This window comes from Buteo buteo, chromosome 7 (genome assembly GCF_964188355.1).
Source record: "Buteo buteo chromosome 7, bButBut1.hap1.1, whole genome shotgun sequence".
NCBI classification, from domain to species: Eukaryota; Metazoa; Chordata; class Aves; order Accipitriformes; family Accipitridae; genus Buteo; species Buteo buteo.
Window position 1 is genome coordinate 10,502,854 of NC_134177.1, and position 24,469 is coordinate 10,527,322.

General features: G+C 38.9%; 1 protein-coding gene across 2 annotated transcripts; it reads right to left on the reverse strand.

The window, feature by feature from the left end:
- Nucleotides 1-209: 209 nt before the first annotated feature.
- DCUN1D1 (defective in cullin neddylation 1 domain containing 1) lies at nt 210-20,945 on the reverse strand. 2 transcript variants are annotated; one of them, XM_075031471.1, is made up of 7 exons: nt 20,807-20,945; nt 11,743-11,959; nt 10,275-10,443; nt 9,539-9,669; nt 4,848-4,930; nt 4,503-4,599; nt 210-3,010 (listed from the first exon to the last, which is right to left on the reverse strand). In XM_075031471.1, exons 1-7 carry the CDS (start codon nt 20,807-20,809, stop codon nt 2,931-2,933), a joined length of 780 nt encoding a protein of 259 aa, XP_074887572.1. In that variant the 5' UTR covers nt 20,810-20,945; the 3' UTR covers nt 210-2,930. The 2 variants fall into 2 exon arrangements, with proteins under 2 accessions (XP_074887572.1, XP_074887573.1); XM_075031472.1 differs by lacking the exon at nt 20,807-20,945 and adding an exon at nt 20,138-20,415.
- Between the last annotated feature and the right edge of the window lie 3,524 nt (nt 20,946-24,469).

The following is a 24,469-nucleotide window of genomic DNA, read 5'->3' on the forward strand; positions in this document are numbered from 1 at the left end:
TCAGCTTCATTTTGTACTTGTAAACATTTAGAACAAGCAGTAGGCAAGGTGTTGCAGCAGTTCTTAAATTCCCCCCACACCCCCAAAAAGACTTACCACTTAAGTGTGTTTTATGCAGAAGACAAGTATTCCATACGTCTTTTTTTCCCCCTGCTTAAAAGCACAAGTCTTGCAAATAATACACTGAAACAATGCATGAGAAGACTTAGTCATGGCAATTTCACTGGAGCTTTATTGCCTCTGTTGGTAATGAGAGGGATTGTAAGAAGTTACATTTGAACTTACAGAGATATGTAAATGATGGTTTTCTACTAAATATAATCTCGAGATTAAGTGTTTTATATCAGGGCACTTCTAATTTTGTACATATTTAATGTATAAAAACAGGTTACAAACTTGATGTTTGCCTTTTTTTTTTCTTGACATTTGGCAAAATTAAATTGATCCATTTAAGGGGAGATCATCAAATTGAAGACATAAGCACTTACGAATTAAAGCAATCCACTGTCTGCATTCTTAAAAAAAAGAAAAACCACACAAATATATAAAGGAAAAAACACATGGCCACATCTGAGCACGTTTCAATACAAAATATTCCCTGTAATCAGGCATTTTGTCCTTAGAACAACACCCTGTTAAATCAATGTTTCTTTCAACTTCAGTCACTCATTTTGAAAAACTTTAAGATGCCATCATAGCACAAATAACCCTTTTCTGCAACATAATTAGTCAAAGTTTTATGTATTTCTTTATAATTACACAGTAATTATAAGCGTGTAGTACCAAACTGATGACAACACTATTTTGTTGAAAAGATCTTGCATTCAAAAGGAATATTCTTTAAAACACCACGGCATTACGCCACTACCCAATCTCAAGACTTTTTTGAGGGACAAGTCTGTATTGGGATAAAAAGCAAGTCAGTTCTCCTCTCCAAACACAGCATACTTGAACTAATCAATCTGAAACTGTACCAAAACCCTCAAGACAGAAAACAGCACGCATAGATACCTTGTAGAGCTTTTTTCCACCCCCCACCCCCGTAATTTCAAGTCCCCATTTATATTTACACAAAATTGAGAAAGGAAATACTGAAAGCAGCAAAACACACTTTTTTTGGCATAGCCAATTCCAGTAGCTGGAAAAAGTTTGCAATGTTTTTCTGGAACTGTATTCTTGAAGTAAACGCACAACTGGATTTTCTTAAAAGGGCACTGCTATGAGGGGAGCTAGCCTTATGGTCAACTTCAAAGAGTATAAATAAAAAATTTTTAGCAGTTTAATAGTCAATTTTTTTCCTAAAATACTTTTAGCACCTGCATAAAAGTGTTCCGCTGTTTAGTGCAAGTACCAATTACTCATTTCAAAAGTAATTCTGGCCTTATCATGGGACTACTTAGAGCATGGACTTAAACCTCTATCCTTACTTCTAACTATAGCCTTTCTTTTCTCCTGGAGCTTGGTATTTTCCAGCTTATTTTACAGAGTAGTAGTTATCAAATGTCTTCACAAGTAACCAAGTGAGGAGTAAAAGACCATGTTTAGCACAAAAGCAGCTCAAAAGCTTTTGTAATATTAAAAATAAGGAAGAATTGCATCTGATAAAACCTGTTTTGGACAAAATGAACTTGATGTAGTTAAATGCAGTAAGACAGTAAGAAGTAGTGATGAGCAGCAAAATAATTTAAGCAAACAAAGCCAGTGTAGTATTTTCTATCTGATCTGTGCTTGTTTGGGAAAGCTTTACTCTTAATTTCTATATTTGGCAACCACAGTGATATGTCAATTTAAGGAAAACTCAACAAAATAATTAAAAAATGGGTGTCATCCATAACGGCAGTACCTCTATGTTACAAAGATTTAACTTCTCAGGATAATGGTTTCAAAACCTAGATTCACATCCAACTCACCAGCTTCTTGTACAACAGGGCCATTTGTTTCATCATACCTCAACCATAAAAATTACATGTCTTGATTTAAAATACTGCATTGTGTAGCAAACATTTAAGACACAAATTCAGTATATTCAAGTTTTAGATTTCCACAGAAATGAAAAACCTTTCTTTGACAGACAGATAAGCATTTCAAAACTGTAATGAAATCTGATTTCTTCGATAATAACCTAGAGAATATTAGATTCTATCATGACGCACACAGCTTATCTCAATGACGCTCACTGAAGGCTGACTATAACATTAAACACGGGTGCTGTAAGTGCACAGTAGTTGTGTCGTACTTCAACTGTTCTCAGTCAGTTGATGTACAATCAAACCATTCAGATAGGCACCTAGATACCCCAGCATCAACAACCTTGGGTTTTCTTGGTTATTTCTGCAATTGTTTTTACCATATACTCAAACTCACTTAGACAATACCTGTACTTTTCCAGAAAAGAAAAGAAAAAAAAAAAAAAATCGGACCCAGTACACTTAAATATATCACTCTTACAGGAAGTGCTATCAATACAGTCTTTGCAACTAGCCCCAAGTGTATATTTAAGGATTCTTTTAAAAATTGTTTTGATGTTGAGCTGTATAATTCAGATGCCATACAACAGTTGTCTGATGATGACCAGCATTGTGCTTTATGTGAAACCAGAAACCTCAAAATAATTATAAAGCTTCTAGGACTTATGGGAGATGAAACTAGGGTGGTCCACCAAAAAAAAGAAAAAAAAAATCCATGATGAAATCCACAATGTTGGAATTTTAACGGGCAGGAGTGGTCCAGACTAGAAGAAAAGCCCAAACCACCAGTAGAAGAATGAAATATGATATGGTCCAAGATGTATCCTTAAAGGTTTGTCTCAACCCTCAACCATATTGTGAGGATTGATCTTCAGTTCAGTCCAGCCAGCAGAAATTGACTGTGCAATTTTCCATTTCAGGTATTTGTACAGACTATGTACACTCTAGAAGGGTCCTTTAGTGCTACACTGTCGTACTTTTTGTCCCAGCAATTTGAGGGCGTGCAAATTCCACAAAGTCATCAATAAGAACTGGCCATGCTCCTAAAAGAAAAAAAAGACCAGAACATAAGAACTCAGTTCAACAAGGCATTCTTTTAAAAGCTTCAGATCTAAACAAGTTGTTTACTTTCCAGTCTTAACTAGGCATAGTTTCAAGCACAAAATGGTGGTTTTATTTTCTTGCTCGAAATCTAAGAGCTGGTTAAAGATTTCTACTTCCTTTAAACCCAGTTAATACACATCCCTTTCAAGGGTCATACTTACTTCATCTTCCTGACCAAAAAAAGAAGAAAAAAAAAGCTGACAAAAATTCTAGCTTAAAACTGTCCTGGTTTTGGTGCCAGAACTTGATCTCTAGGATGGCAACAGCTGCTTAAAAACATTGAACATTGGATGAAGCAGTCTATACTGTTAAGCAGCAGCGTATCTTAACATACTACAGCATTTACTGCTCACAATTTGATTTTGCATGAATGCCATGCTCATCTGTTAGAATCAGCATACTTAGCCACACCTGAAAACAGCAAAATGCACTCCGATAGCCAGCAATATAGTGTAACGCCCTAGGAGGCTGGTATTATACTATACTCTTCCATAGTCCTTATCAAGAGGTAGTTAATATGCATATCAATATTTTACATATTATGGGCACCCATATCCAAAGAGGTCCCCAGTCATGTGCATAATGATCATGTGAAGGTTAAAAATAATTGTGGGCTGGTTCCCCCCCCCCCCCCTTAAAATATTTTTATTCAAAATCATTAAAACATGTTTTCTGCCTTTAATCTTTCTAAACTACATTGGTTTACTGTGGGCAGCAGCCCATTTGCTCAATGATAAGAGAATGAGAACTGTCCATAACTATTAAATAAAGTTGTAGAAGTTTGCTCCCCTCTGCTCTGGAAGTATCAGAAGTTTACAGTTTCCTCCACTCACTGAACTGATCTGCCACCAATGACTGAAGGTAATTAGCTGTTCTTGGCTACAGATGGACTGGAAGAAGAAAGATCAATACAAAAGTTTACAAGAAACACATTTGGTAGGATATAACTTATGTTTAGCAATCCCTGTATGCTGCCGGCTTCACTTTCATATTACTACACGTCCAATCTTCACATAAACTGAAGCAACCAAACTTAAAAAAATATTCTCAGCTAAGAAATGCAATAACCAGAGGACCCTATGAAGAAATGCACAGGCCATGAATCAGTTACTTAGTTGAAGATGCCAAGAACTGCGCTGACAGAGAATCTGTGGGTTTTAAATGGACAAATATCAGGGTTTGTCTCAATGAGAATTAGTATTTGAGCTCAGACGGAAGAAAAAAAGAAAACAGAGTTAAGAAAGTTAGAGCATTTCTTTTTTAAGCCTGCAGTAACAGATAACAACATGCATTAAAGTAGCTCTAACTGAACTTTAGACCAGCAGTAATATTCTAATGATGCTGTTATTAGACAGCTGTGCCAAAGCAGATACACAGTAATAAATGTAGCATCACAGTTAGAAGTTAATGAAAGGAAATGGAAATGTTTACCTTCCTCATCATAGTTAGACATATCATCTGCTATCATTGTACTAAAGTCTAGAAGAAGGTTCCAGGTATCCTTAGGAATTGATCTTTTATGATGTTCCTGTTTGGAGGGGTGGAAAAACTTATGTTTAAAAAAAAGTAAATTAAAAAAAACCCTTATACACATTCATTTTTACTGTCTTGGACAAATCCATACCCCAAAACATACTTCTCTTACACACATTATGAAGTGCAGTATCTGGGATCTGCGTGAAAATAGTCTATTTCATCTACTCATTAATTTAAACATATTTATCTTCCAAGTTTTGAAAATACTGCAGTCTAGTTTATGTAAAGATTTAAACTTACCAACAAAAATTTGTTCCACAAGTCTAGAAATTTAAATCTTCCATTAAGTACTAAATTCCAGTAGGCAATGGCCATTTCTAAATCTGTAATATTAAAATATATTACTTTTAGAGATATGCATTTCAAATATATAATCTCCACAGGTATCTAACACTAAGATGAACCATATATTCATAAAGGTGAAAAGATTAATCTAATGCAAATACACTTGTGGATCCTTTACAAAAAGGCAACCATAAATAAAATGTTACACAATTATTTTACAGATTCTGATACTATCACTTGACTACAGAAGAACTGAAAATTGCCCATATTAATAGCTAAAATATCCAAAACACACAAGGATGTTTCATATGTCTTTTGCTAACTAACAATACTTTAGTTAAAATTCAGTGAAATATTTTTCTTAGAAATGCTATTGACTTGAAAAGAAAATTTGTAGTATTTTGTAGGATGAGCTGTAATTTTTTTCATATATAAAATAAAATTTACATAAAACAAGCTTTTTATTATTTCATTTTTAGAGCAACCTTGTTAGAGGTGCTGGCTTTGTAACATGGCTTTTGTCAAGTGTTCATTTCTGCAATCAGGTTTCCTTTTGAAAAAAATCTTTCAGTACAGTACAAGCAGACGGTTTGAGAGTTGTTTGTTAGTTGTTGGTCTTTTTTTGGTTGGGTTGGGATTTGGCGGGGGGGGGTTGTTGTTGTTTTTTTGGTTTTTTTTTTTCCAAAGACTCCTGTTAAGTTCTTGCTTGTTTTGAATCTGTTTCTCAGGACAACTGAGAAACCTGAACTGACACAGTTCAGGAACAAGAACAACCTACTGCCTGTCAGGCAACTGTGTGCTGCTGTCAGCAGTGGGTGCTATTACAGTGTAGCTGTTAGAAAGAGACTGGTTAGTCTAGCATGTAAGGAGGAAAAAAAAACAAACAAAAAAACAAAAACACCAACCAAAAAACCCCAACTCGCCTCCCTGGTATTTGCCAAAGGCTAAACTGACATGCATTTACTGTTTATTAGTGGCATACAGTAATGTGTTAGCTGATAAAAGAAAGTTATGTATCTGAGTTCTAAATCTCTACCTAGCATGGTCTCCATTACCAGGAATTAACAAGGACCTCTGTACTGTATAACAAAATGCTACTAATTGTGATCTTACTGAATTCAGTATCCATCACCAGGTATATACAGTAACCCCAAAAGGCTACCTAGTTAAGTGACCTCTGTTTTAACAAAAGCTCTTATATATTTTGCAGCCTAGCAAACTTCTTCCATGAACAATCTTTTTGTGAGAGCAGAGAGAAAAGGCACATGATCAGTGGCACCTCAGGGAAAAAAAAAAAAAAAAAAAAAACACCACACACCACAAAAAAAACCACAACCTGGCAACCCAAGAAAACCACTCTTCTCCCAGATGGCCAAACTACTTAAAAAACAGGGAGGTGGATCTTGGAGGTGAAATCAATATCAAACAAAAGAAAGCATGAACTCTGCATTGCTGGAGGGAAAATAGATGGTGATGAGGGGTGGGGGAGGGTCAGTAAATTTCTGAATTGCTTAGTATCTTTGATATTAAAAGTTCTTCTGGAAAAGCATATGCACACTATAATGCTTCTTGACCAAAGTAAAGAATAAAATATGTGGAGAATTTTCCAGCAGCTGCAAAGGGGTGTGATTTCAGACAAAAGTGTAAGTTTGAGTTTCGAGAAGCAGAGACAAATTAAACAGAAGTCACTGCTCCTCAGTAAATAAGCTATATGTGCAAATGACAACTTATTAAAATGAGTATAAAGGCTAGGTATCTCTGACAGAAGATTCAGATAGAAAAATAGGCACTTCAGCTTTCAACTACAGCTACTGTCTTTCTAAAAATTAACAGACACAAACTTCAGATTAAGCTGATAGTTCCTCAAGGAAACAAATTAGAAAACTTAAGTTTCATTTACTTGTGATGAATTAATAGCAGGCATACAAAAAAAAAGCAACGTCATCAAATCACTGCATATTTACAGTGGTTTATAACCAAACACTGTAAACAAACTGTGCATTTTGACATGCTTATACAATTTTGAGATTATTCTTGTGGGTAAGCAAAGGCCTTTAAAAAAAACAAATCTCAGGATGCTGCAACCTCAAACTCACTATGTGAGTCCAAATATGTAAAGCACGAAGACATAATGCCCTAGGACAAACTACATGCTTTAAAAGAAATTTTATGAAATCACAAAATTGGAAAGTAAAGAACAATTTCAGGTTTTAATAAGAAAGTAAAAGAATGTTCAGGAAGTCCTCATGGATCAAATACGAAAGTCTCAACATATATGGTCCATTTTGAGTTTTATCCAGAGGCATGCAAGAGAAGCAAACAATGTTTGAGACAAACACCAACTAAAAGGTATTCTCAAATGGTATGTAAATATCACAAGAAAAGACATCCACACTCCTTACACAGTAGTAAGGAATTATGCAAAGGAAATACATTTCCAGAACTGTGCCTGAACTACTGCACAACGTTTGGAAGATTAGAGACCAATATACATTAAAACCAATTTAGAAGTTCCTACAAGCAGTTATTTAGACATTCCAAAATTAATCGCATAACTAGAGCATTTGCTTTTCAGCACTGTATTTCTCCCAATATTCTTTTGCTTCAGGGTTACTAGAATTATTCTGCCCTATAGTAAATTCATGCCTAGAACTGTGTATTTATTGGCATCAAAAAGGCTGGTAAGCATCCAGATTTTAAGCTCAGTTCTTACATCATTTCTAGACCCAGACTTAAAAAAAAAAAAACAAACAAAAAAAACCCCCTTATACTATGTATATGCTATATGGATCTGAGAAAACTATACTTGTCTTTGTCACTGTTAGAGCTTAAGTGGCATAAAGAAGCTTTAAGATGAATAAGGAATAAAGCAAGGGACTTAGTTTTCCTGGTAAATAATTTTTACTGAAGTCTGTTCCATCTGGAATACTCAAAAGATTCACTTCTATATAGGACTTGGGGGGAGGGGGGTGTTCAGAAGAAGAATGCAACTCTTCCTTGTACCTTAGAAATACAGAGAAGAACATAAGAGGCAAGTACTACATCAAACAGTTCTGTTATTCTGAAGCTTTGAGAAAATTAAAAATGATCATGTAATTATGATATCATTTTAATTTGTCATTTCACTTTTACCACCTTACAGGGATTCTGCAAAATACTCCTTGTTGTATAAAGCTGTTTAAAGATTTAAAACAATATACAAATGTTACAGTGGTAACCATAAAAAAACCCCAACAACCCACAAATAACCCTGCAACCATTCACACTACAGAACTGATTCAACATTGACACTCTCCATAACCTAACTTCTATCTTCTCACAATTCAGCTACTGTCCACATTTTCTTTGTTGTAGCAGCCTGAAAAAATTAATATGACTTTCTACAGGAAAGAAGAATCAGTCCATTCATTTATTTGCAGGATTCAGATCTGACTATATGCATGCATTAGTATTTTCAAACAGTTCAGCAGTGCTCTTTTAGCTTCTTCAAAGACAATGAAACTCACAATCCAATTTGAAACAAAAAACAGCATACAGAAAGATGTTAAAGAATGACACAGAGTCAAAACTGAGACATGGAACTTTTGCTTAGTTACTTATTTTCCAATATTCAATTTAAGCCAAAAGTTAGTCCACATATACAAGACAATAAAACCAAAACAGAATCCTCATCTTTTCACAGCGTGTGAATGCAAAGCTGGTCAGTGGCAGTCAGTTTAAGGCATTTCCATTACTGAGAAAAATAAATTCACAAGCTGCCAAGGAAGAACCTACTCGCCTTTCAGTATTTTATTTCTTCTCAGAAGTAGAACAGTTAACTTAAGAAGTTAACAGAGTCATGAAATACTAGTTAGGTGTCATATCTCAACTACACTGTATATAAATGAATATGCATTCTGGTTGATTAACATTACTGCTTGAAAGAAATTTTTGTTCCCTCGTTTTTGCCGTTTTGACTAGACAAATCTACAGTTTTTTCATTTAGTTCCAACAGGACTGTGGTGGTGCGCTATTATTTTTAATAAGTGATTCTTCCACTTCACCTGTTACACTAATCAAAAGCACAATCAGCAGAAGAGCTGTGATGAAAAAAAACCCCAACATTCAGGGGGGGCAGGAAAGGCTGTAGATAAGCACCTATTACCAATGGCACAACAACAACAGGCATTGAGCCCTGGATATAGAGATCTATTTGTACTATTCCAATTCTATTTTGCCAAGACATTTGCAAGCATTTTTCATGTTACAAGAGACTGTACAAGTGTACTTATATGGAAATCAGTTTTACAGCTGAGATTTATACTAAAAGTGAAAATTCAATTAACCTGTTCAATGCTGTAAATTCTAAGTGGTATAATTATGCCTTTAACATAAGACCATAATCCATTGTGCTTACTGAGAATTGCACACACTCTTAGTGAAAGAATAAACCTTCTCATAAAATTTTGTAGTCTATATTAATGATGCAGATATTTCTATCAGTTTGAACACCTTAAATTGGCATCGACCTTTCACAACAGAGATGTATTTTATCCCAGAGGTGGTTATCTTTCAGACTCATTGGATCACAATAATACTTTCGCTTACTGCTTTAATCAGTCATTTCCCATAATTACGAACAAATGTTTATGATTAAGAATACATACCTAAACCTTTCTGTCCCGGGTTCTTTGCAAAGTTGAAAGTAAATTGATAAAAATCCTTAAATCTTCCTGGCTCTTTTAATTCTTGTTCCATTTTAGGAATCTGGGCCTTCAGTTTTTCTATGCTGTCACATCTGCATTTTAAAAAGTATGTTTATTTGTGTATTATTCATTTTGCCATAAAATACGAGTTATAAATTAAATAAAAATTTATAATTTTTTTGTGGAATACAATACAATTATCAAAACAAAGTTCAGGAAGCCTTTAATTAGTCTGCACCTATACAACAATTTCATTTCTTTGTTGTTATTTCTTCACATTGCCATTTGCACATACTAGCTGATACATCAGATTCTATAATCCAAAAGATATTTAGAAAAAAGTGGTAAAGACTCCTACATTCTCGTAAGGCAGAGAAAACCCAAGTATGCTAGACTGCAGACCGACACCCCTTGCTTTACCTACTTGAGTAACTCTATGGCAACTAACTGAAATACTCACACAACCAATGCAAATAGCACTCAGAATTGCCTCCCTTTTTTTGGTCACTAATCATCTAGCACAGACAGCAGATGTATTTTTACAGAGGCAGACAAGTGATGCTAGACTCCGAAAAGTCTCTGAAGCCTGAAAGGACATTGTGATTGTGAATTCCCCAAAATAGGGCTGTTTCACCATACATTCCAGTTTCTGACACTGGATTACACTGTCAGTATCTAATACTTACTGCACACTTACCCTAGCTCAGTCATTCCATCCATGAATTCCAGCTTTGAAAATTCACACTGCGTTGCAGCTCGGAATTTCCATGCAATGATGAGTACAGTAATGCTGGCTGGGTCAAGAGCTAGATCATCACAAAACTGCTGTATACCATCTATACCAATTTTATTTTCATCTTGAGGATCTTTGGGATATAAAAGTAAGTATCAAGAAAAATAGATTTTTGAAAAAGCTGATTTATTCCACAAGTGTATTTAAGATAAGCAAACATTTTCAAGAAGCCATTTTTGGGATCTGCCCTTATAAGGCTTATATTCACTTAGAAGTGAATATTTTAAAAACAAAGTTACATTACTATTTTCAATGGTTAAGCTTTAACAATTGAGGCAGTTACTACAATAAAGCTTCCCACACAATGAAGCTTATGTTATTTTCATTGAGACACAAAAGCACCACAAACATTTGTTTTCTGCCTAATAATATGCATGATATTCCAATTCATTCCATACAGAGAACAGTGGTCCTTTCCCACCAGCACACTTAATTATTGGCACCTTTGGTAAGACTGCCGATCTGTGTACCATTACAAACAATTATGCAGTGTCCATTTGCAAGCTGTACCAATACAATGATCAAATCTGCCCATAAACTACTAAGTCAACATTAGTTTTATGCATTTTCTGGCATCACCAGCATGCATGAGATTGGACATTGTAACCTCCAAGAAGAAAGTTAAGTTGCCCCATTACCGATTCCAAGTCAGCCAGGCACACTCCTCTTTCCACGAAGGAATCAACATCTGGTCTGGAAGTGAGATGCTCACATTTCAAGTGCACTAACAAAAGATCTACTAATGTAAGCCAACAAAGACTTCAGGAAAATGGTATTTGGATTATGCACATGTATGAAAACTGACAGGAAATGTAGCACTTGGATTTTTTTGTAGTGCTAAAACATAGAATTTGTTCTACTGTACTGAATCCATTTTATTATTTGTGGTAGCATATCATCAGTTGAACACCGGCTATAAAACAGCTAAAAGAGATTTATTTTTCTTTTCTGCTCTGTAACTATCTGACAATAAGCACAAGGTGAATAAAAATAAAGGTAGAACCCATCCTTGGTATGCAACCAACCTTCACTTTGTCAGGAGCGAGTCCTGAGTGATGCGCTTTCCCCAGAAGAATCACGTAAAATCCACATTAACCATTACAGTTACTTACTGTACACACAATTCCAGTTCCAGACACTAATCTTGTATAAAAGCACATATATTTAGAGCACTTGAAGCAACCGCATGTAATCCTTGTGAAGCACAAGCCTACATATATTCTCCTTCTAACTTGTATTATTAGTAATAGAAAAACAAAGCTGAAAGAGTCAGTTAATATTTCCAAGCACAAGAGCACAGCTGCAATGATACATTGTAATTAAGAATACATAAATACAACTAAGAAATAAACCTTAAATCCAGGGTACTCACCTTTGTATCTGTTATATAGCTGTTCTAACTTCTTTCTGTCCAACGATCCTTTAACACTTTCTCGTATATAAAGTTCAGGATTTTGGAAAAAGTTGTCTGTTGCAACATCTAACTTCCAGTCATTTTGAGACAGACAACTCACTGCTGTCTTTTCACTAGATTGTGTGAAGACCATAAACTGACGCACTTTATCCTTCTGTGATGATTTCAACTTGTTCTAGTAAAAACAGACAATACTGTAACTAGAAATACTTTAGTGGACAAAAAAACCCCAAAAACAGTACTGTTAATTTTTTTTTTTTAAATCAGTACCTTTCATAATTTTCCCAAGCAATTAGACTTCCTTTAAGTGATGGGGCAGTTAGACACTCAAACCAACACTTATTTTATCTTCTTTTTTAATTTTTTTTTTTTTTTTAATTTGAACTTACCTTCATTCTAGGTACTTTACATCGTAACAAAACTGAGTTAAATCATCACAAAAATCACGCTGGCAAAGCAATCAACAGACATAAAAATGGGTAATCTTATTGCATACTTGGAGAGAGAGCTGAAGGGCGTAGCAAATTCACATACAGCTGTAAGCTGGGACATCTTTCTATGTAAACCAATTTTCATTTGTTTGAAAAGAAAAAAAACATTCTCCTCTTAATAGAAGAATGCTACACCTACCAAAAAAGAGCACTTGAGCTGCCTAAATAAAGCCCATCGCTATGAAAATATTTGATAGATTAACTGCCTCTACAGATGCGGCAGAACAGGCCATTTGATAGCTTACCATCACTGAACGAGAGGCTGGCATTCATTTAGAGGCTGGCACTCATTTAGTCCCAGCCGACCAGACTAACAGAAACACCAGTTGGTGCTAGTTAGTGCTGGACAAGGGGCAAGACCATGTTGCCAGATAAGGATCATTTGATGTGCCTCTTGATGGCAGCAAGGCACTAGGCTGAGTCATCCATTTCAGAGCACTACACACTGAAATACCTCCAAAGATCTTTTTTTTTTTTTTGAGATTTTTCACTTTGAAGGTGCTTAACTCCACCTACATAATTTGCAAAACATTCCTGTGAGGCAGCATTGTCTCCATTTCACAGGTGCAGCAACTGAAGCTAAAAAAAACCCAAAAAGGGTAAGTAATTTTGCCGGAGGCAGCCGGCAGAGTGAGTAGCCAAGGTGAGAGCTCTGGAATTTCAGGCCTCCTGCCCAGACCAAGAGACATCCCTCTCTGCTCTAGCACAAAACTGAATGGAGAACTTAATGCCAGTAATTTATCAGCAAGGCCAAGCTGGATGGGGCTTTGAGCAACCTGGTCTAATGGAAGACATCCCTGCCCATGGCAGGGAGGTTGGAACTAGATGATCTTTCCAACCCAAACCATTCTACGATTCTTTGCTAGAGGGATTCCCAAGGATATTTCTGATGAGAAGCAGCACACTCAGTATTTCACGGGTATTAGTTACACAAAACTAACTGCTGATCAGGAGAAAGGAATCATACAGCTCTTGCACTAAATCCAAATTCAGTTCTAAAGTTCATTCAATATATTCAAAACAAAAAGACTCCTAACATTACAACTTGGTAGATAAAAGTTCTGACTTTTAAGTCAGGATTGGATTTCTTACATGGCACAAATATTTCATTTGTAGTTTACCTTTGCATTCTAATCAAAACTTGTATATACTGTTCATTATTGTAATTTCCAACTGCATGGCTCCTTCTCAGGGAGTATGGAGAAAAAAGGCCAAAAAAATCTCTAGATGAGATAAACCGTTTGTTCTTTGGCTGAGGATAGTTTAGGAGCAGTATGAGCTCAAGCTCTTCATTCCAAAGGATAATTAGTGTCCAATCACATTATCATTAGAAAAAACAACTAAAGCTTCAGAACATAAATTCATCTGCCCTAAAAGTCAAAATCAGTTTTCTGCTGCTTGATGACAGTGAACGTGAACACTATTATTCCTAACAGTAGTTAAGTTACCAGCTTCAGAGTTATGCCTTTAAAAAAAATACAAGACCATCACATTTGGCTTAAACTGATACCCACATAATAAACAGACCAATACCCTTTAATTTAAGATCCCTTAAAAAAAAAAAAAAAAACAAACAAAAAAAAACAAACAACCAAAACAATCCTATATCTACAACACTTAGCTGAAGCCAAAATTTTATTACACACTGCAGACTTAAACACAGTGATACTAGTTAGACTATACTACTTTTAAAGTTACAATGTGTTGCTGCTTTATTTCCATCTCAGTCTCTCCAATAAGTTTCTCACATTGGACTTTTTGCTACAAGCATGTTTCTGAAAGTCAGATTTCCAGAAGTGTTCCAGGTTAAGGTCAAGCCTTCAGAGCAGGTCCTGCAAAGACGCACTGCTGACAATTTGTGCACGCTTCAAGTTTCACAGCAGACATTCAGCACCTTACAATATTGAGCTCAAACTTCCACAAAAATCACTTACGCTGACAAAGCCATGTGGAATGACTTCCAGAAATGACTAACTGATTTTTAGTTGCAGGTTTGAAAAATATATTGTAAACAGATATATTAAAACAAACTATTGAATGAAATCCCAAATGAAGACAAAACAATCCCAAGGCTAATTTTCTGTATCAGTTACCAGCTTCCTCAAATCATTTCCACACAGCCAGAGACTGCTGCATCACCACAGACTCAGCTGCACTATAGGGCAGAGTCACACTTATGACCTTAGCACTATTTTTTTTTTTTTGACGAAGCTGATGCCTTTAATCATTAGGTTTTTGTTTGTTTGTTTTTTAAACATGTACATATAAGCATGCATAGCCCTTTTAATAGTGAGTATTCTGTAAAACCCCAAGAGGCTTTGTTCTGCCCTACTCCTGCAAGGGTAAACTCTAAAAGCAATGACTTACAACAAAAAGTCAAGGAAGACGTTTAAAAAGGCTTCACCGTGGATGCCCAAGACCACAAAAAGTAGCGTGTTTTGTGTGTTGTCATACAAAAGGAGAATGCAATTTATTAGATACAAAAATTGCAGAGTAAATCACTTTTATGATAAAATTTAAATCCTATATATGCACATGAGATCTTCTGTGCTTAGGGCTCCTTCAGTCATAGTGACAATATAAAACCTTTTTAAAAAGAACATTGAATTTGCCAAGAGTCAAGCAGCTAATGATACTTATCAGTATAGCATTCAGTAATATATTAAGATGCAATAAATCACACTGCTCAGCCATAATCTTTTTCTGGAATAACTGTATTTTTACTGGTCAAATACAAGCTTATTTTTAGTGAAGAAGTGCCAAAGCCCTTTCTTTATATTTGATGAATGTTTCCTCAGAAGCTTGCCAACACGGACGAGACACTCCACATCCTTAGTGACTGGACAACTCTTTGAAGGCCTAGTACGGGGCAGCAAGAGATGAAATTACTGCTGAGTTTTTATTATCCTATTATAGCTCTTCTTTCATCACATTAAAAAAACCACACTTCAAGCAGGAACAGGTTCCAAGCCTTCTGCACTTTTGAGGGCTATTTCTAGAAGCTGAGCTCTAACCTAGTCTATTATTGTTTTAAGTGTGCAATACAGAAGCCAGAGCACCCTACAACCTTTAATCCTGTAGTCATCAGGCAACAAATACCTTACACTGCAAGTGTATGTACTGTAATGCAATGCAATCCATTTAAAATATCTCAACTTTAATACTAGTTAAAAATGAAGACAGAATTTTATTTAACAGATTCCTGTCTTGCTAAAATACACAAGTGAAAACCACTGGAAAACAAATGCAACAATTTTTCTAGTAAGTCTTACCCCCTAGGGTAAGGGGAAAAGGAAAAATTCAGATCTGCAAGCCTTTTATCAAGTCTGTGTGGTATCCAAGCTACTTTTCATAATAAGGATGTCATAAGAGACAGAAGGTGAACTTACTTTTAAAACACAAAACAAGTTCTCCAAATTAAAAGCTACATTATGTAGATTCATAAAACTACAATAATTACATCATTCTAATGAATGTCTGATGCTATAACATTGATTTTAAAATGAAAAATTGCCTCTCCCCATGAAGTACTAAATTTGATAATTCTAATTCAATAACCCATTCTTGACCAGATACTTCAGTGAAAGATTAAAATAAAAAAAAATACTTGGGCTTTTTTTCCCCCCAAGTATTTTTTCTTCTGGCCTCACACTGAAACTTCCCCTGTCTAGGGGAGTAAGGGGGAATAATAATGCTCGAACTGAGCTGCCAACTCTGACTACATGGTTGGTTTTCCTTATCTTCTACACTCAAATTTCAGTCACCTCAGATTCAAAGATCAGCTCTGCACACTGGTCTCATCAACACTTTCCAGATAACTAACGGCCGTACGAGGGCTCCACTCTCCTGGATAAAGTCCCTGGGAAACAGTAACAACCTTCGTCCCACACTGCCTGGACTGGATAGCTGAGGGTTCCTACCAAAACCCTGTTCTTGGACTTTGCCCAAAGGTCATATGCGGCTGCCAGCGTGACAAGCAATGCACGATCAGTTTGAAGTATCACTGCCCAAAATTCCTTATGGCCCCCAAAGAAGGCATTCACACAGTTACTCCTTAATGAGTAATTGCTTTTCACCTTTCCCTTCCCAGCCACTGCTTACATATGATCTGATTCCTGCTAGTTTCACTGCTAAAGAAAGGAATTTGAATGATGTGACATCTGTGCTTTTGTTTCAGTCAGGACTCAAAGAAAAGCCTGTTAAGTTCTCATGCATGTGACAGGTAAAAGCCTTTTCTAAAACAGTATCAACGTCCACAAAGTCTAGGCTTTTATACTAACTGCATTTAAGCTCTAGCAAGAGATCTGGCTGCTGGAAGCATCCTTGCACTTTCAAAGCACCCCAGTGACAACAGTTCAAACACAGAATAACTTCAGCCCGCACACAGAAGAAGGGGCTTGTGCATGTAATAACCTTACAGATCATGACTGCCAGTTTTGTCACATCTTTATGCAACACTAATGGTCAAGCGAATATTGCTCCCTTACAGCATCTGAATCACTCCACATCGGGCCATAGCCATTAAAGGAACATACAAGACACCTACAAAATACATGGCTAAAGCATAAAAGGCAAAGTCATGAGTATTTTTCTTTGTTTGATAAGAAAACAAAAGATAATCACAACAAAAGTCTATGAATACACCGAATTACATTTTAATCCATCAACTGTGATGGCATACATGTATATTACCAAAAAACCCATAAAATCCAAGTTAAAGACAGCAACAATTAAAGTACATAGCCATCATTTCCGTATAATGTAAACAAACATGCCCTCCAACTAAGTTTCTCAAAAAGGGGGCACACAAAGTAAGATTGCTAGGACATTTTTAAGCTTCTCTTTCAAACTGATGTGAAATCTACTTGTCTGCAGTGGAACAGAACAAAACTTAAAAATTTACAAGGTCCATTAACATATAAAGTCCAAGGAAAAAAAATCACAAGCAACATAAAATCAAAGTTGCTTTTTACACCCTCTAATGTTCTTTTAGTGGATAAAATCGTTTCAGTACTTGCATATGTGGAGAAAGTCTTTCATAAAAGATCAATATATAGCGACCCAAAAGAATGCAGTAGTTGTAATAGTGTTTAAAGGTAATTCGTGTTAACCTGAGAAGTGAAGGAAACACCAAAAATCGGGGCTTTTTCAATTAAAAATGGATAAAATAAAGCTCTCGGTTGTTTAGCATTCTTAACTTTGGTCCAGGGCAGAAGCTGCATTCATACCTTGTATTTGCATTGGCACCATAAAACATAAGTAAAATATCAAGTGCTACATAATAAATTTCACACCTTGTTCACAGAGTAGTTCAAATTTCTGAATAATTTTTTCATGGCTCTAGTTGAAAGTGATTTTACAGTGTAAGTTCAAAGAGTTCTCTGGTAACCTGGGAGAGGAAACAAGATCATGCACCATCTTGTCCAGCACTCCGGTTACTCTATCCTAAGCCTAATGCCAAGGATCTACAAGTTTTACTATGGGAGAATGAAAACCAAAAACATTTAATATCAACAAACTGCTACAGACATGACTACGCACCATACAAAATAGCCTTGCAGAGTAGCTTGTTGAGTTAAACACTACATAACAATGTCATGAAGTACAACAACATTACAGACAACAGCGTCAGACATGAAATTCTTGTAATACTAAATTTTTACAACTTCCTGTCACCTGAGGTTTGCAGTAAGAAATTATGTATTTATCAGCACAGAAATATTCTTCAGAGAACACAAACTGGACAATATAACAGATAATGTAAATAGAGATAAGGTTAGCATTTGGCTCTGGATACAGATATTCACACACTTGCCTTGATTATCACACATAGTCCTAAATTCATTAAATTATTCAGGATAGTACAGGTAGTAGCTGTTCTCAGAGAAGATGGCTTAGAGTATAATGGACCAGCTTGCTGCTCTGTCTCAATTCGCAGGCACATTACTTGTCCTCATGATGAGATGAAGCAATAACATACTAACAGTTAAGGTGAAGGAGACCACTTCTGGTGGCTGGCACAGATGCTGCTCAGCTCAAATGAAAATGTGGGTAAGAGGCAGATTGCCAACAGCAATCCAAGGAACATTGCCAGGGTGGTGTACCTGAGCACTGGACAGAAAACGCTTTTCAAGTTACCTAAAGGGCCAGAGTGAGCCTAACAGGCTGCTGTAATGGTGTCCCTTCCAGATATTGGACAAAGACAATTCAAAGCCAGGAAACCTTTGTCCTGAAAGCACTGGCCATACAAACGCTGGTGAGACTAAGTCAGAGCCATAAGTGCTCTAACTGGCAGTGCTGCATGGGCAAGTAGGAGCCAGGCCCCAGCTGCAGGAGCCTCTACTGCAGCATTTGCTGTGCTGGACAAGCAACCCAGCCCCAGGAACCTGCCATAGCCACTGGAAGAACTAGCCAGAGCAGCAGTGCTTACGAGCAGAAAAATGGGACATTGAATCTCATGTTCCTCGATGGACATCTTCAGATCTCTGTGAAGAAGTCTCCCTACTCTTTTCCCTAACTAAATAGAGGATTTTGATATACCACAAGTATAGGTACAGAATCCTATACTTGGACACTAGAAACAATTCATACCTGTATTTACTATCTATAAAAGCTGCAGCCTGTCATTTAGTCCCACTTCAGTGTGTATGTCATCCTTTCACCTGGGTGTTGGAGCCAACAAGCACAACCTGGAAAATAGCTGTTTGCATAGGGCCTAACAACTATGCTCGGGGCCATGACTACAGTATTCAGATACTCCCTCCAATCTGATAAATACCAATCTATCGGTATAGTATTGTTCCACAGAATGTATCTGCCAGTTCTTCAGTTAAGTATTTCCAAGAAACCTAAGCAGCTAGGATTCTGCTGTTTCTCACAAAAAGCTATTCTCAGAATAACATGCCTCACTATTTCTGTTATATTGCTACTTACTACAGCATTGTTCAATTTAAATTTCTAACCACGTAGCCAGCCAACAGTATATGTACGTACAAGACATCAACTGTGTATTTATTCTGCATACCTACACTGGAGATATACTGCGAGACAGCCCTAAGTAATTTTTAAGGAAAAAAGTCTTCATAAAAAGTCGTGTAACATTACTGCACAAGTACCATCTGAGACAGTCCCAGAACTGCAGAATTATAAGATGACACCTCTACAGTCTGAACTTTACCCAAACTTTAGTTTTAAGCTCCCATAAAAAACTCAAGTGAAGATCTACATCAAACTATTCAATTAAAACTTATATTAGTAACATAGTGAAAAGTTTATTAGAAGTCTACATACTGCACCACTAATTTAAATCCTGGCTAACTAAATTTTTATGCCAACGTAACTCCATCGGTTAACGGTAACATTTTTAGGTTTTTAATATGCTTTTAACACTGCCTGCCAGAATAATATTAAATGCAGGTATAAGATATCTTTATACCAGTAAGCATGCACCAGTACATCTTAGACTCACTCCTATACCCTTCCTAAGAAATACAGATGCTATAGAAAAGTACTACTTTAAACTGCACAGATGTAGCTAAAGCTGTACAAGTTTTGTATACAGAGAAGACCTAGAAGTATGACTAGAAACACATTCCCTCGGGTGAATAAGAGACTGTGCAAGAGACCAATAAAGACCCCCCCCTTATTTAAAGCTACAGAATGTCTTTTTCTTTTGTTTAGGTGAAGAAAAATAGCAAATCTTGTTCAACCACTGCAGTTTCCCTCTAGAAGAGGGAAGGGAGAAAGTCAGTCGATTTGAGAGTCCACATTCAAATCCTCAGCTATAAAGAAAGAGATATTGTGGAGAAAACGCAAGATACACAGGTCCTCCTTTACAACAATTATATGAACAGGAGCCTTACCAAAACTGCAAAACAATTATCCAGAAATTCTCCAACGTAATCCCAGTTCAAGAAGGATCAACACATCCAAGTTTCCCAGTGAACTGACAGCGCTTAATGGGCGCTGAGCCGCCTGAAATCCTGCGAAAAACTCCAAGTAGCCCCTGGTTTCTGGCAGCCCCCTGCACTCTCTCCAGCCGCTGCTGCTTACCACCCCACGCAGTTCACGGACCAAGCCGCCCGCAAAACACTCCTGTTGCCCCTGTCCCGCTCAGAGGTGCCTGAACCCTCATCCAAAGTGCGAGCGAGCACCTCCTCGCCGTGAGGAGGCCTGACAGAGCCCCGCGGGCCGAAGGCCTCCGCGGGATCCCGGCGCCCCCCACCTAGGCCCCGGCGCTCGCCCCTGCCCAGGAGCAGCCTCCTGCCCGCCCGCCCCGCGGCCAGCGGCCCCGGCCACGCCGCACCGCCCTTCCCGGGCCCCACACGCCCTCTCCGCCCCGCTCGGTAGGAGGACCGAGTCGCCCGCAGCCCCAGGACATCACGCCCCGGCTGCGGGGCCCCCGGGACCGGCCCTTTCGCCGCTCCCGGACACCCCAGCCCGCCACGACTAGGCCCCAGCCGCCGCCGCCGCGGCGGGCCGGCCCCGCAGGCGCCGGGCCGGGCCGAGAGGCGACCCGGGAGAACGCTCACCATGTTGAGGGCTGTGCAGGCCTCTTCCCTCCCGGCTCAGGCGGAGACTGAGGGCGGCGGCGGCAACGGCTTCCTCCGGCGGCGGCAGCTCCCGGCTCCTCACGGGCCCTTCCGCCGCCTCCCGCTCATGCGCAGTGCGGCGCATCGCCCGCGCCGGCAACCGGAGCGGCGGGGCCGCGGCGCAACGGGCGGGAGCCTTCACCGGGGGAGGGAAGGGGAGGGAGCGCAGCCTCCCTTCCCCGCGGCAGGGAGGGGGGGGGGGCGGCCCCGTCCCGCTCCCGGCCCCGTCCGGGTTTTCTCTGGGAGCGGCCGGCGCCCGCAGCGCGGCGGTTGGGGTCTGCGGCGCGAATGGCGGTTGGTCGTCGCAGGCAGCTGAGGTGGGGGGCGCCTCGGCCGAGGAAGGGAAGGGAAGGGAGGGGAGTGGAAGGCCCCCCCCTACCCCCGCTCTCCTCGGTGTTACTGCGGGGTCGGGAGCCGGGGGTGAGCGCCCGGCATCGCGGCGGGGTTGTGGCAAGGAGAGGTGGCGGGGCGGGGGGGGACCGCTGCGGTGGCAGCCAGGCGCGGTGGGGTCCCGCCGCCCTCTGAGGGGCCGCCCGGCGTCCCGCCCGGCTCCTTCACACACACACACACACCTCCCGTCTCCTTACCCCGGTCACCCCGCGTCCACTTTTCTGTCGGGAAAACTTGGGTTCTTACTTCTGAAGTACCAAAAATTTAAACATTTCGCGAGGGCTCGGTGCGAACGCGGGTGCTGTAACCGCCTGTTCCTGCCACGCCGTGCTCGCAGAGGGGTTTCGCGGCCCTTGTCGAGGGCAGGCAGGCGCACAGCCCCAACGCATGAACTCAAAAAGAGGCGAGATGGAAAAAGCCCGTGGGCTTTTCAGGATGGATCCGCAAAGGAGGCAGAAGACACGTGCTGAGCAGCCACCGAGACCTGGGGAAGGTGGAGTCCCGGGGCAGCAGCTTTACAGGCATTTTCTTACAGGACCACTGCCGCACTTGTAAGATTTTCCTGCTAGAGGCTGTGATCCCCCTCGGGGAACTGTTGCTTCCATGTGGCTGTGGACACATGTAGCCTCTTCTGCAATAGCACAGATGTACTAGCAAAAGAGGTTGTAAGGGTTAAATCACTGTTTGTACCAGTATCCCAGACAGTTGTCTTTTTCCTAGGAAAGCTTATGCTACCAGCTGCAGACTTCTGGCAGCTGAGGAAGTTTGGGGAAGCAGAATATTTGCTGATAAAATGCACAGTGGTGGCAAACTGCTAGTTGTGAAGGACAAAGGTTTCGAGATCGGATTCTTGTTCTCTCATCACCTGCTGAGCTGGGAGCTATTAAAGTAAGCTTCTGTATTTATATTACATGACTGGTATGATTGCACACACCACAAAGAAAACTTCAGAAAGCCATTCTTCATGATAGATGTCTGGGGTTTATATATATGTTTTTTATAGAAGAGGGTCTGACTTGCTTCTCACTTATTTCACTGAAAATCAGAGCTAAGCTTAGATGGAGTGTGAGGAGTTACGTATTTAGAGAGGAGAATCAGGCCTGTCCTGCGAAGCGTCCAATTGTGCTGCTGTTCTGAAACAGCAAAATTAAGAGTTGTCTTGATATTAAGTATATGGAAATACGTGTGAATTCAGCTATCCTGAGAGACACTAGTTGGCTGGATACCTTGAATCCTGCTGAAAAGCATGGTTTTGAAATTGAGGATGGCTGCAAAGTGGCCAGTGTAAACAACCCTGAACGTTGCACACCAGCCCAGTCCATGTGAACCACAGCACGGAGTCAAAGCCAAACCTGAAAATCTGTTTCATCAAGTTAGCTAACTGCCATCACTATAATGTGCTGTGACAACCCTCCTGCAATCTGAAGACAAAATTTAGACCTTCTTGAAAATTATTGCAATGTGTAACAATAATCTGAGATGAACTGTAATCGCAGTGGATTCCTCAAGACAGAGACAGGATTTTTAAGTGGCTTGTTTTTCCCTAATGTCTGTGGATCTTTGTGGTTTTCTGTAGCGCAGGGTCTGTTAGGGGTTTTTTTGAGTATGTTTGGGGGCATACTGTGTTTGTCTTTAGTTTTACCTATTCTTTTACAAGTTGTATGTAAGATTCTTTTGACTTGAACATTGAAAAAATATTTCTCTTTTTCATTTTGCTGCTTTTGTTCACTGAATAAAATACTAAACATAAATTAGTTTTAACTTTTTCTTGTTTAGGTCCTAATTAAAAAGGTACTGAAATCAGCATGGTCCTTCACTTTGTTTTCAAATGAGTTTTCGATTAAACATAATAAATTAAGGCCTGATGTTACAAATATTTAAGAGCACAAGGAACTTCACATCCAAGAATGTTCATAAGCTTTAATAAGGTGCTACTTACATCAGTAGAGTGACAGGTATTATCTAGACCTGATTTTATGCATTAAAATTATGTTTACTTTTAAAACATTCCTTGAAAAATTCACCATTGCTACGACTTCTAGTTCGATCCATTATTTTCATGTTCTGCCTGGGTTATAAATTAGCAATTTTTGAATTAGCTTCAGGTCTAGTGAAAGTTGTTCTTGGTACTTTAATGTTCAGAAATTGTTCCTGCTGTACCATCTTTTTTTTCTGGGAGTCGGGACATTTGGATTCTGCTTCCAACTTTGACTGACTTGTAAATTGAGCGCTCTGACTTACTAAATTCCTCTACATTATGAACTCCCATTGTATAAGGTATGGAAAATCATACTTAGCTGCTTTGCAGGGTCTTCTTAATGGGGCAGATAAAAATGGATGATTTAATGAAATGCAAGTGAAATACAAAAAAAAAAAAGTGAAATGCAGACTAATGCTATTCCCAGTGTGCATGCTACTGTTTTGTGGTTGGGGTTCCCCCCCCCCCCCCAGTTTAAGTTCAGTTATAAGGTGAAACTGTACTTGAGGAAAAAAATAGGAGTGGCTTCCTACTGCCATTTAAATTGTAAGTCTAATGTTACTGATTTTAGTGGGAGCTACAATATGCTCTTCTGTCTTGATTTCCATTATGTTTCCATGGGTATGTCTGAATTGCCAAATTTAAGGTAAGTTACCCTACCCAGAGCTCTTGGCTAACACGGCCAGGCTACCTGGTGCTTCAGCCTGAGCCAGTTTGATTAGACTGTCTGAGTTGATCTTCTCCCTACATGGCACACTGCAGTAGGCATATCCTGCACAGCACACACTGCAGGACACGGTCAGATTGCCCAGTTTCATTCATGTCCATCTGCCTACTGGCTGGCTGTACATCTACAGATGTAGATCTGCACTTTAGTGATGTGTGTGCTGTCTGAATCTCACCCTTACCATTTCTGAGCAAAAGCAGATGCTTTGTAAAGCAAGAGGCACCATGAGGCTGCCAAAAAGCATATTTGTACATATTTATAGTAAGTTGTCTAAATTGGGCTTGTTAACTTGTTAACTTTTGTCCAACTCCATCCAGGATGACACACCAAGTCAGACCAGTGATAAACAGCTCTGCTATTTGTAAACATGATGCATGCATTCAGTGATACAGACTAGAAGGAAATATCATTCATTGTGCAATCCACATGCGGCATAATCACTGTGACTGCAGTAACATGATGACTTGTTTAATTTATGGTAAGGCTGACACACTTGCCTTGTTTTGTT

Excerpts from the sequence above, each read along its gene's own strand:
- DCUN1D1 (XM_075031471.1), bottom strand. Across the intron at positions 4,600-4,847 it reads TGTGGAACAAATTTTTGTTG|GAACATCATAAAAGATCAAT; the intron begins GTAAGTTTAAAT and ends CCCTCCAAACAG. Across the intron at positions 3,011-4,502 it reads GTCTAACTATGATGAGGAAG|GAGCATGGCCAGTTCTTATT; the intron begins GTAAACATTTCC and ends TTTTTCTTTTAG.